This window comes from Symphalangus syndactylus, chromosome 10 (genome assembly GCF_028878055.3).
Source record: "Symphalangus syndactylus isolate Jambi chromosome 10, NHGRI_mSymSyn1-v2.1_pri, whole genome shotgun sequence".
Lineage (NCBI taxonomy): Eukaryota > Metazoa > Chordata > Mammalia > Primates > Hylobatidae > Symphalangus > Symphalangus syndactylus.
Window position 1 is genome coordinate 97,002,501 of NC_072432.2, and position 12,832 is coordinate 97,015,332.

A 12,832-nucleotide genomic window follows, 5' to 3' on the forward strand; every position below is an offset into this window, starting at 1 on the left:
CAGGCCCTCTGGAAGGAATGGGAGGGGCAGCCATGTAGGTCAAAGGGGGAATGGAGGAGAAGGGCTGAGCAGGCAAGCCAGGCTTTGAACTCCACTCAGTCAGGAATGCAGAGTGGATGAAACAACCAGCTCTGGACTTGCAAGTGAAACAACCTTTGCAAAAGTTGTAACTGAGAAAATTATGACAGTGAAAGAAATCTGACCTAACCAACTCCTTCTTGCTTTTAACCTTCAAACTGTCCTTGCGCATTCCTGAGCACAGGGGCCAGACTAACTTGGGGAGGAACTTAGTTTATGTTAATAGCTTAACTTTGAAACAAAGACAATAACAACCTTTTCCCAAAACAAACCCCCTTCTTGACTAGGGACTAGACTGTCTTTGCAGGACTAACAAGTTAGCCACAAGATTAGAAATTATGGTTTAGGAGTCACTGTTGTAAAACCTGAGATCAGTGCTTGAGATAGTTTGCAGACCCTGTGTTCCAAAGCACCAGCTGGTGCCACTCAGATGGATAAGATGGCTCGTCTGGTCTTCTGGACCCTACCCAGGAACTGACTCAGTGCAAGAGGACAGCTTCAGCTCCCTATGATTTCATCCTCAACCTGACAAGTCTGCATTCCCCACTTTGTGACACCCTACCCACCAAATTACCCCTAAAAACCTCAATCTTGAATTTTCAGTTTGATTTGAGTAATAACTTCATCTTTTGCATGGCGTGGCTGGCCTGGTGTCAATCAAACTCTTTTTTTACCACAATGCTGTGGTGTTTATTTGTGCGGCAGGCAGGAAGAACCCCTTGGGAGGTTACACAAGGACCGAGGACCCATGTGGCTTGGGAGTAAACCCTAGCCAGTTCATTTCAGAGAAGAATAAGACCATACACTCACCTTCCTGAGCACCTGGTCACTGTCAATGCTGCTTTTCAAGTCACTTTTGATGGCTGGACACACGGACGTCTGAGACTGTGCACAGTGTTTCTCATATGTTTTCAGAAACTTTTGAAGAATCAAAACGATGGGCAGGGGTGCCCCTTTAGATTTTTGTTTTCCTTCATTTGCTCTTGGCATTGTTTTATAGTGTTAGATTTCACTTGGATTCTGAAAACAGTAACTTGACCTGAAACCCAACATACAGGTGTCTTTTTAAGGAGCAGAACATACTTCCCGCACTAAAAATATTATGAAAATATTGCTGCATACCCTTCTTTGAAAATCTTGAAGTGCTTCATTTATCTTAAAATGGGACTAAGGAGTCAAAATGGAGACCATTGAAAGGAATTGTTCAATTTCCAATTTCCCTATTTATGGGTCCACGTCCTTCTTTTAGATTCTTCAAAATAGGGGCAATGCCCAGTGGAACTCAGTTGTAAAGGAATGCAATTAACATTAATACTGGTTACTAAAAATTACCAAGAACATACTGATTTTTAAATGGCATAGTTCCCTTTACAGACACAATTCTTGCCAGACAGTAATATATCATAGTGGTTAAGAATGTGGATTTGGAGACGACTGGGTCTGGACTTTAGCCTTGTCTCTACCACTTGACACACTGGGTAGCCTTAAATAAATTATGAAGCTTCTTCAAATTTCCATTTCCCCATCTGTAAAATAGATTATGGGCCAGAGTGATGTTTTTGAAATGTAAATCAGGTCATATGACTCTTCTGCTTAAATCTCTCCAATGGCTTCCCACTACATTTATCTTTACTTAATTTATTACATGCTTATTCTACCAGTTATTGAAAGAGTGAATGTGAATTCATCTATCTTTGCTATTAATTCTGCCAACATTTGTTTTATATATTTTGAAGCTATGCTATTAGGTGTCTATACATTTAGAACTGATAAATCTTCCTGAGGAGTCTACTCTTTTATTTATATGTAATATTCCTGTTTATCTCTAGTAAAGCTTTGCACTTTCAAGCCATGGTTCCCATACTACACTGAGGTGCTTCGGGGCACTGCCACAGATTTACAGGGCACTGTAGGATAATTTAAAATTTCAAGAGAAAGCCAGCAACATCTGTTAGATGTCATGTGAATTATTAGCTGGAAGTATTTTACAATTTCAAATTAGATCACACTTGTATTAGTATCCTATTTTTACATAGCAAATGACTCCATCATGGGTGAAAAGCATCTGGAAAGGGGAATGAACCCAGTGGAATGTAGAGACATTCAGATACTAGGGTAAGGGAAAATCACAATATCATAGTTCTGGTTGGGACTTTACAGATTGTCTAATCCAGGACGTTGAATGCTAAAAACAGAAAAGCACTAGGCGAAGCAGGATCACTGTTAACTCTAGCAGTCCTCCTCCACTCACGGCCATCTCCCAGGTGTCCTCTCAGAAGTCTGTACTCCAGTCTGCTGCCACAGAGCAACCAGACTTGGCAGCTACAGAAAACTGTTTCTTGGGCAAGGTCAACCTTTTTTTTGGTGCAGTGGTGCAATCACAGCTCACTGTAACCTTGATCTTCTGGGCTCAAGGAAGGAAAAGAAGGGACTTACTTCAGCTGAAAACAGCACTGAATTGCCTGACTCCCAGGACTGTTTCAGGCACAAAGACATGGGCCATAAGAGCACGCAGAGAATGGCCGGGCACGGTGGCCCCAGTCACTACTAAAAATACAAAAATTTAGCTGGGCATGGTGGTATGCGCCTGTAATCCCAGCTACTCCGGAGCCTGAGGCAGGAGAATCGCTTGGACCTGGGAGGCGGAGGTTGCAGTGAGCAGAGATGGTGTCACTGCACTCCAGACTGGGGGACAGCGCAAGACTCCTTCTCAAAAAAAAAAAAAAAAAAAAAAAAGCACGCAGAGAAATGGTGACACCCCAACTGTAGGCCAAGAGGAGTGGCCTCCGAATGAAACCCACCTCAATAGCAGCTTGATCTCAGACTTCCAGTCTCCAGAACTGTAAGAAAATTCTGTGGTTTAAACCACCCGGTCTATGGTATTTCGTCATGGCAGCTCAAGCTAAGACAGGTAGTATACAGTATTACTGCTCACATTATGGATTATTCCTCACCAACATTTAAAGTATTTACAGATGCACAAACTACCCACATAGATTATGCAAATGCTCTAATAAGACACTTTTGAATCTTGAGTTTTCACTTAATGTTTTATCACGAGAATTTATGTCATTTTTATATGCAGTAAATGCTCAGGTTAGCAAATATCTAGGCACTTCAAAGCCAGCATTGATTGAATCATTAATGAATATTTATTGAAGGTCTAAGGTGTATGTGTCCCGCCCTGTGCTAGGTTTTACTTGTCTTTTCTGAAAGTGACTCTCCCTCCCCAGTGTCCTGGAGACAGTGTGGGGACAGTGTGGGTGCCGCAGGAGGGGCTGAGAGTGGGGGCGGCCGGACCCTGCCCTCTGTCCCGAGGGGATGCGGAGGGCCCTCCTCTGGGTCCCTTGCCCGCCCAGCTTGGACAGCTCCTGGTCCCACCTCGGAGTCCCAGGGGACATGGAGAGGGCCTGCAAGGAGGGGCTGCTTTTCGCTCCCTCTCCAAGGCTCCCGTGCTTTTAATATATTTCCCTAGAGAACCCTAGCTGCTCACCCCGAGACCGGGAAAAGCCCAGCTCCGTGCACTGTTCCCCGCCCCTGCCCTGGGGCTGTGCAGGTGGATAGGGGAGAGAGCAGGGAGTTGCGGGCACCATGGTCTCCATGGAGCCTCGCTCCCGGGAACAAGCATTTCTCCCGGAGCTGGGGCAACCTCCTCCGGCCCCTGCCCGCCCCGCCGGGCGCCCGCACTCACTCGCGCTCACTCTCTCTGCGTCCCGGGCCGGCTGCCCGCGTGGCGTCCCGCGCCTTGGAGACGGCGGCGAAGGGCGGAGGCTGGAGGGACCGTGGCCACCCAGGGCGCCGGCGCTGGGGAGACCGCTGGAGCTGGAGGAGGAGGCAGGTGGCGGCGGGGAGCAGTGTCACGACTGGTCGGAGCTCGGGCTTGGGCTCGGATTTGGAGAAACTGAGAAATCCTGGTGTCCTCGTTGCAGGTCAAACTTGTCGCAACCAACGTCCCTGGACGCTGCCTGACAGGGAGCAGGGGAAGTTGGGGAAGGCGGACCGGCGTCCCTGTTCATCAGTGGGGAATCTGGGGGAGACAGAGGCCTCCGAAGCGTGGACGCTCCAGCCTGTTGCCGCCGCTCCCAAGGCCGCCGTGGACCAGCCCTGGAGCCGCTAACACGATTTCCCAGGGAGCCCCGTCCCCGCATCACCCAGCAGGAGCTGCAGGCGCCCGGGACGCGCTCGCCGTCCCGCCCAGTCCTCTCCCGCCCACTAGAGGGGCTTCGTGGAGCGGCTGCTTCCTCCTCCCAATCCCAGGAGAAAAGGGGCGCAGGGATAAAGGCAGAGGCGCAGGGATAAAGGCAGAGGCTCAGGGACTATACAGGAGTTTTTCTGGGGAATGTTAAGGAGAAAGGTGCAAAACAGCTGAAGCTTTCAGGAATGGATGGGGAGGAAAAAGAGGATTTTAAGAAGCTTTGCTGGCCGGGCGCGGTGGCTCACGTTTGTAATCCCAGCACTTTGGGAGGCCGAGGAGGGCAGATCACCTGAGGTCAGGAATTCCAGACTAGCCTGGCCAACAGAGTGAAACCCTGTCTCTACTAAAAATACAAAAATTAGCCGGGCGTGGTGGCGGGCACCTGTAATCCCAGCTGCTCGGAAGGCTTGAGGTAGGAGAATCATTTGAACCTGAGGCAGAGGTTGTAGTGAGCCAAAATCGCGCCACTTGCTTCAGGCAGTAGTTTGGGGGCGTAGAAAGGAAGGATTGGGAGGATGTGGTAGGCAGAAAAGAGTATCCCAAAGATATGCATGCCCTAATCCTGGGAACTTGTGGATATATTACCTTATATGGCAAAAGCGACTTTCCACAGGATTAAAGTTATGGACCTCGAAGCAGGATGCAGGTTGGAGTGAATGGTTAGCCTTGATTACCCAGGTGGGTCTTATCTAATCACAGGAGTCTGAGAACGTGACAGTGAGCACCTTTTAGGTTAGGTCAGAGAGAGATGCAATGAGCAGGATTTTGAGCCCTGTTGAAGCCTTTAATGGGGGAGGTAAGGAGACTTAAGCCAAGGAAGGTGGGCAGCCTCTAGAAGCTGGAAAAGTGGAGAAAGAATTCTCCCCAAAACCTCCATAAGGAAACACAGCCCTGCCAACTCCTTGATTTCAGTCCAGTGAGAGTTGTGTGGGATTTCTGCCCTCCATATCTGGCACATAAGTTATCTATATCTATCTTAGGATATAGAGTAGGTGCTTAATGCATAGTTGTTTAATGGAAAAAAGTGAATAAAAATAACAGTTGGATTAAACAAATTCACAGTAAACTGCAAATGGAAAGTAACCCCTTCATTCCTGTAGGGCTGGCTGTAGTTTTCTAAGCGTATGTTTTAAACCCAGTTGGCTCTAATGGGAGGAAGTCTGGGCTCACAGTGAAGTGAGAAGGGTCAAGAAGGGCCAGGAGGGATCCTGAATTTGGTCCAACATGACTTTCCAGTGAGTGTGCCCTCAGGAGTCTGTGCCCCTCTGTTATTTTTGCCTCTTCTCTTCCTCTCTCTGCTGGAACTTATAGCTCTTCTCAAAGGGTCCTATTTTGTGCATGACTATTTCTGCCTTCCTAAGACAAAAAGCAGAGGAGGGCAGTGAGGGAGAAGAGTTCCAGAGTGGGCAAGAGGGCACCTGCAGGGCACCCGCTGGGACTCAGGGCAGATGCTTAGGGAGCAGAGGAATGGTCAGGAAGGCCAGAGCCCGAGGACAGGGACAGTGAGGGGCAGAAGCTAGACAGCCCATCAGAGCTGAGATGAAGGGTCCTTCGTATGCACTGTGGGCAAGTTCTTACAGGAACTATGTCACTAGGATTTGGTTCAGCTGCTAGTGACAGAAACCCCATTATACAGTTGAAACAATACAGAAAGTCACTTCCCTTTCATGTAAATGAAGTTCAGGAGTGAGCAGTCCAGAGCTGCTGCAGAAGCTCCAGGATTATAAAGAACTGAAGCAACTTTTACTTTATTACTCTTCCATCCTTGGTGTGTGACTTCTACCTCATGGCCAAGAATGGTTGTTGAACTCCAGCCATTTTGTCCCAACTTCAGAAAAGAAATCTGGAAAAAGAAGGGCACATTCTCTGTCTTTAAGGATATCTTCCAGAAACTGCACATGACACTTGTGCTTACATCCCCCTAGATTAGGGACATGACCATACATGATCATACCTAGCTGCAGAGGAGGCTGGGAAATGTAGTCTTTATTATAGGCAGCCATGTGCCCACCTGAAAATGGGAGCTTTTGTTACTTACAGAAGAAGGGAAAGACAGATATTGGGAGATAACTAGCACCCTGAGCCACAGCAGCTGGTAGCTGCCAGAGCCACAGCAATGACAGGTGCAGTGGTGAGATAGTTGCCAGTTTATCAGTACTGACACAGGATTTTTCTCGGCCACTTTGCCAACTGGGGACCTCCTTAGCCAACAATGCCCCACCTGCCTCCCAGGTCTCACTTGCCCGCAGCCTGCTGCTGGAGGCACCCTCCCCACTTGGCCCACCTGTGTTATGGCTTGTACCCGCGTTCAACGATTTCTGAGCTCTTGTCCCACATCCAAGAAGAATTAGGATACATTGACAATTCAAAGGGTGAGGAGGGTGGAGAAGAATTTTATCGAGCCACAGAACAGCTCTCAGCAGAGAAGGGATGTGGGGGTGGTCCCCCATCCCAGCAATTGGGTGGGTTTCTCTCCCAATGTGGCTGAATCAGGGCTTTTATGGACTCAGAATGGTGAGTGTGTGCTGATTGGTTTGTGAGTATGCAAAAAAGTTTAAAGCAAAGATACCATTCAAAAGTGTGCACAACAGTGTAGAAAACCCTTAGGGAAGTGTGGCTATATGTAAAATAGGTGAAGGGTGGGGATCAATTAGAGGAAAGCATGCCAAACGGAAAGACAGGTTCTCAATCTGGTCCATGGATTTGACATGTAGCTTGGCTTTCAGGCTTTAAACTTTCTTTGGCTTGGAGGTGGAGTTTCACTGGGGACCCGCCCCTATCTCCCTAGGCATTTGGCTGACTCCTGTCACTATCAGTACTATGTGGATTTCTCACATATTGAGCATTTGTAAATCAGGGGCAGCCTGGAACTCATTTAACAGTTGTAATTTTGGATGTGACTCACCAGGGCTGAATTACCCAAGAGGCTAACCAAGCATGTGTGCAGGGCTCCAGCAAAGTTGGAAACAAAACAATAGCAATGAGAAGGAAAGAACTTGCTATTTCATATTACAAGCAAACAAACAAGAAAAAGCTAGCAAAATAGTTTTGGGAAAAATCAGTACTTTGTCGGGCTTCATTATTTATATTTTGCAGTGCAGTGCCATTTTGGTTTTTGATTTACATAGAAGAGAAAGACGGATGTGCCACAGTTGGGCTTCATTATTTATATTTTGCAGTGCAGTGCCATTTTGGTTTTTGATTTACATAGAAGAGAAAGACGGATGTGCCACAATCTCTTTGGTTCTTGAAAACATGATCAGGTACTCAGAATCAATATCAGCCTACCCCACTGGGTGCCTTTGCTCCCTGCTAATCCATCACTGGAACTCTTAAAAGGCCTTTGAGATGAATTTTGCTTTCGGTGGAGAGGGGCTATTGTGCTACTAAATACACAGGAGATTATATGCCAGAGGGGAGAAATCCTGAGAGAAGAAAAGGAAAGGAGGAAGAGAATGAAAGAGAAAAAATGAGAATAGGAGGGAGAAGAGATAAAGGAGGAAGGTGAAGTCAAAGGGACAGACCAGTTCAGGGGTGGCCCACTCCTGATGTGGGATTTTAAATGTATCCACAAATACATCTACTCCTCCCTTCAAAAGATGGAGCTTCATTCTGCTTTCCTTGGGTGTGGGCTGAACTTAGTGACTGGCTTCTAGTGAATAAAACATGGTAGAAGTGATAGTGTGTGACTAGGTCAGAAAGGCATCACGACATCCTTCTTGTTCTTCCTCTTGGCTCATCGGCTCTGAGAGGAAGCAGCCCCCGTTTTGTGAAAATGCCCAAGAAGCCCTGGGAAAGGTGCATGTGACAAGGAACTGAGGCCTCCAGCCAACAGCCATTTTGGAAGTGGATTCTTCAGGCCCAGTGAAGCCTTCAAGTCACTGCAGCCTCATGAGCAACTCTGAGCTAGAACCACCCAGCTAAGCCACTCCCAGAATCCTGACTCTCAGAAATTGTGTGAGATAATAAGTGCTTGTTGTATAAAGCCATTACATTGTAGCATAATTTGCTGTACCACCAATATAAGACTAACACACTTAGGAACTTCTTTCTCCATAATGGAAGATTCACAAGTTCTAGACGGTGCATGGCCAAAGTGCCTGAATATCCATTCTCCTCTTCTACCTTGCTAACAGAACTCAGTTTTGGTATGTGGGCCCACAACCCAGGAAAACAACATTCCCTAGGCTTTCTTGTTGACGGCGTAACCATGTGACATAGCGCTGGCCAATGAGACATACGCATATATTGATGAAAGAGGCTTCCCAGAAGGCTCTTTACAAGGAGGCAGATCCAGGTGGCTTGACCTTTCTGTCTTTTGTTCCTCCATTTCTTCTTGCTTGGACTACAGTCACGGTGCTGAAGATTAAGCTGCCGTTCTGTAATCACTAGAAGTCAAACACACCTTGGATGGCTGAGCAGATGATGGAAGGAGTCGGGGTCTTTAGTAGCATCATGGAGCCCCTGAACCAGTCTGAGTTGCCCTCTTCTGTATTTTCTTTGTTTGTTTGTTCGTTTTTCAGACAGGGTCTCACTCTGTCACCCAGGCTGGAATGCAGTGGCACAATCATAGCTCACTGCAGCCTTGAACTCATGGTCTTAAGCAATCCTCTCACTTCAGTCTTCCAGGTAGTTGGGACCACAGGCACACATTACCACTCCTGGCGAAGTTTAAAACAGAATTGTTTTTTAAGAGATGGGGTCTTACTATGTTGCCCAGGCTGGCCTCAAACTCCTGGCCTCATGTGGTCCTTCCCACCTTGGTCTCCCAAAGTACTAGGATTACAGGCCTAAGCAACCACACCTGGCCTGGATTCTCATTTCATAAAGCAAAATTGTTCAGATTTCTCAGATTTATAGATATATAAACTCCTTGACTGATGCATCTTTAGAAATGTGCAAACACTCAATCCCAAATTTTAGAAAGTATGCAGTGGTAGTATCACATTTTTGATTGGTGAATTTGTGTTGTTCACCTGTCTCTGAAACCTACAGAAACTGTTCTGAAGAGAACAGGGATTATAGTGGTAAGAAATTAGGACACGGCCGGGCGTGGTGGTTCATGCCTGTAATCCCAGCACTTTGGGAGGCTGAGGTGGGCAGATCACCGAGGTCAGGAGTTCAAGACCAGCCTGACCAACATGAGGAAACCCCATCTCTACTAAAAATACAAAAAATTAGCTGAGCTTGGTGGTGGGTGCCTGTAATCCCAGCTACTGGGGAGGCTGAGGCAGGAGAATCACTTGAACCTGGGAGACAGAGGTGTGCAGTGAGCCGAGATCACACCATTGCACTCCAGCCCAGATGACAAAGCAAGACTCTGTCTCAAAAAAAAAAAAAAAAAAAGAGAGAGAGAAATTAGGAAACAATCTCCAATCTCGTTTCATTTTCTCAAGGAGAACACTGAGTTTTGAATATTAAAAAGGTGACAACTGGCCCTGCTGGCCGCCAGACTGTGGCTTCCAAATTGCACATAAGCATTGCTCCCACCTCCCAACAATATGTTTGGGTCAAGACAGACAAGGCCATTCTCCAAGCACGAAAGTGACTAAATGTCCTCTTCTGATGGACCTGAATGACTGCTGTCCATCACCAATGACAGCCATCTGGAGTGCTCCTACCATCTTGATAAAATTCACATACGATTACAAATTGCCCGTACTCCTTGACAGCATCCAGTCTAAGACTGCCCCCTACTTTCCTCTTCCCCTCCTAGAGTCACCCCATGTGAGTCCAATCCTGTAAGAAGCCTCTCCCAACTCCTTCTTCTTCCTGAAGTCCCTATATTCCTCTGGGGACATTTGCTCCTGTTGCAGGAAGGCCAGTAAATCTAATGTCTTTTTTTTTTGGACTGCAGGTCAAAGAAATCCTGGTAATCTTTGGTCAGTGACATTTAACAGAACCCCAAAGCCAGAGCTGTAAGCCCCTCCCCTGTTTATGGGCTCCAGCAGGGTCAGGAATTGGTGAGAGTGGGAGGAGCAGGCAACAGAGCACAGCCTAGCAGGAGTTGGAATTTTTGGAAACTCATTCAACCTTGGCCTCAAATAACTTGTCCTCCATCTATGTGTCTGTTTCTTCTGGCACCAACAGGAAGAGAAAGGAGAAGACTTGGACCCTTAAACAGGCAGCCACCATCTTCCCAGCCCACTTCCCCCAGCAGAGTTCTAGGGAAGGAAGCTCTCTCTCTTTTCTGCTCTTTCTGTAGTCGTCATTCAGTCCTGACAGGGTTCCTATGCCAAAAAAAGCAAAATCTTCAGTGAGGAAATGGTGAGACCCTTACATCAGGCAGGTAAAGAAGAGTTTTCTTCTAGGGTGTGCTTAGAGGGAAGAGGAGGTTTTCCTGGGGCTGGGTATATCTGAAATTCACAGGCACTAGGTGTTGCGGGCTCAGTGAGGACTGGCCTTGCAAACCATTTGCAGGTGTTTCTGAAACGTGATCTGACTGCAAAAAAAAAAACTCAAATAAACTTCTGAACTAAAGGGTCAGGAATGTTTTCCAATAAAAAACTCAATGGAGAAAGACATTTGAAAACAAATCTCAAATAGTTTTTCAGCAAGGTGAATGGGGTAATGATACAAAACTAAGCCTTAAATGTGGGCTATATCCGTGCTTCTTAACCCCAGTGCTGCATTAGAACTACCTGGGAGTTTGAAAGTAATGTCCATGCCTGAGACCCTGCCCCAGACCAGTTACATCATTATCCTTGTGGTGGGGCAACAGTGTTTGTTCTCAGGTGGTTCTAACATGCAGCCGTGGAAAGGCACAGGGGTGTGGAAGAGTGCTGAGACCAGGAATCAGGAATCAGTCCTCTCCACTGTCAAGCAAGGTACTCCACCACTCTCATTGTTCTCATTTGCAATATCAGCGTTTCTGACATTTTAATGTGCACACAAGTTACATGGGGATCTTGTCAACGTGAGAGTCTGGTATAGTAGGTCCAAGAGTGAGGCCTGAGACCTGCATTTCTAAGAAGCTCATGGATGCTGCTAACGCTGCTGGTCTGTGGGCTATAATTGGAATAGCAAGGTCCTAGGTCCGTGGTTCTCAAAATGTAGTCCCAAGACCAGCAGCCTCAGCACCACCTGGTATCAGGTTCTGGCCCAAGCTGAGGTCCAAGGGGAGTCAGTGGATGAGGGGAGGGCAGCTGAAAGAACACTCGAGAAACCACAGGTAGGTGGGACATGGCTTTGTTCAGCAGCTCTTTCACACTGTCGGTGCTGCATTTATGCACCTCACAGACAACAGTGGCTCAGAGCCACGTGATGAGCCCTACCATGTTATGGCTACATAGCTGTGGTGGTAAAATACACAGGATTGTGTGCCTGTGCTCCAATCCTGCTGTGTCCTGCTGTGCCGGATGTGTACCTCGGCCTATACTTGACTGCAGTGCGGCTATTGTCTTTACACCTGGGAAACTGTTAGAAATGCAAAATTTTGGACTGTTACTCTGATACTCTGAGTATGACAAGATCTAGCCATCTGTTATAACAAAGCTTCTAGGTGATACAGAAGCATGCTCAAGTCTGAGGACCTCTGCCTTGTAAATTCCAAAATCTCTTCTGGCTCTGAGATTCTCTGGTACTTGGTATTTCTGATTGCTACAGAAACCACTGCTCTTCCTCAGCACCCCAGATGAAAATCCATCAACACCAGACATGATCCTGGGGGCCACTAGTGCATGCCTTCCCAGCATTGTCCAGGATTTTGTTCCCTGAGGAGCCATTCCTTCTGGGAACGTGGACCTATCACCATTTCCCTAGTATGATGGTTAATTTTATGTGCCAATCTAGCCAGACCATGGTGCCCAGATATTTGGTCAAACATGATTCCAAATGTTTCTGTGTGGATTTTTTTTGGATGAGATTGACATTTAAATCAGTGGATTCTGAGTAAAGCAGATTGCCCTCCGTCATGTGGGAGGACTTCCTCCCATCAGTTAAAGCCCTTGCTAGAACAAAGACTGACCTCCCCGCAGAAAGAAGGAATTCTGCCTGCAGACTGCCTTTGGATTCAAATTCTCACCCTTCTCTGAGTCTCCAGCCTGCCCCATCAGATTTTGAACTTGGCCAAGCCTCCACAATCATGTGAGCCAATTCCTTATGATAAACCTATCTATACACACATTCTGTTGGCTCAGTCTCTAGAGCACCCTAACTGTTTTGGAGGTCCTTTCTGCTCCTCTCCAAATCCAGCGTGCCTGCTTTAAAAATATTATCTCCCCATCTTTTCTGTTCTCATGGCCAAGTTCTCTGTGTCAAGTATTTGCAAGGAAATAATATCCAGAAACCTAATAAATCTGTCACCTTAAAAGATCACAGAGCAGAAGTAGCATACCAGAAGAGCCAGGCGGAATAAAATTTGTTGTCTTTTCTTCAAGTAAGATCTTATTGTACTTTGCTATCTGCTGCAAAATATCAGGCACCTCTTTTAGTAGTTGTTAATAAACAGGGCAAAAATATGAGGTCAAAGTCTTGTTGCTGAAGTTGATGACTTTTTCTTATTCAAATTAATTAACTCAAATTAACTTAAATCTTCTTCAAATAAATTTGAGTATTCAA

The 12,832-nt window shown here is 46.6% G+C and overlaps 1 protein-coding gene across 1 annotated transcript in view; it reads right to left on the reverse strand.

Moving 5' to 3' along the window:
- LOC129491646 (uncharacterized) overlaps positions 1-1,100 on the reverse strand; it is a 68,666-nt gene extending 67,566 nt beyond the window's left edge. Inside the window, exon 1 of the mRNA XM_055296165.2 lies at positions 889-1,100. Coding sequence (XP_055152140.2) covers positions 889-1,068 — 180 coding nt within the window. The 5' untranslated portion in view covers positions 1,069-1,100. The remainder of the gene's footprint in view (positions 1-888) is intronic.
- Between the last annotated feature and the right edge of the window lie 11,732 nt (positions 1,101-12,832).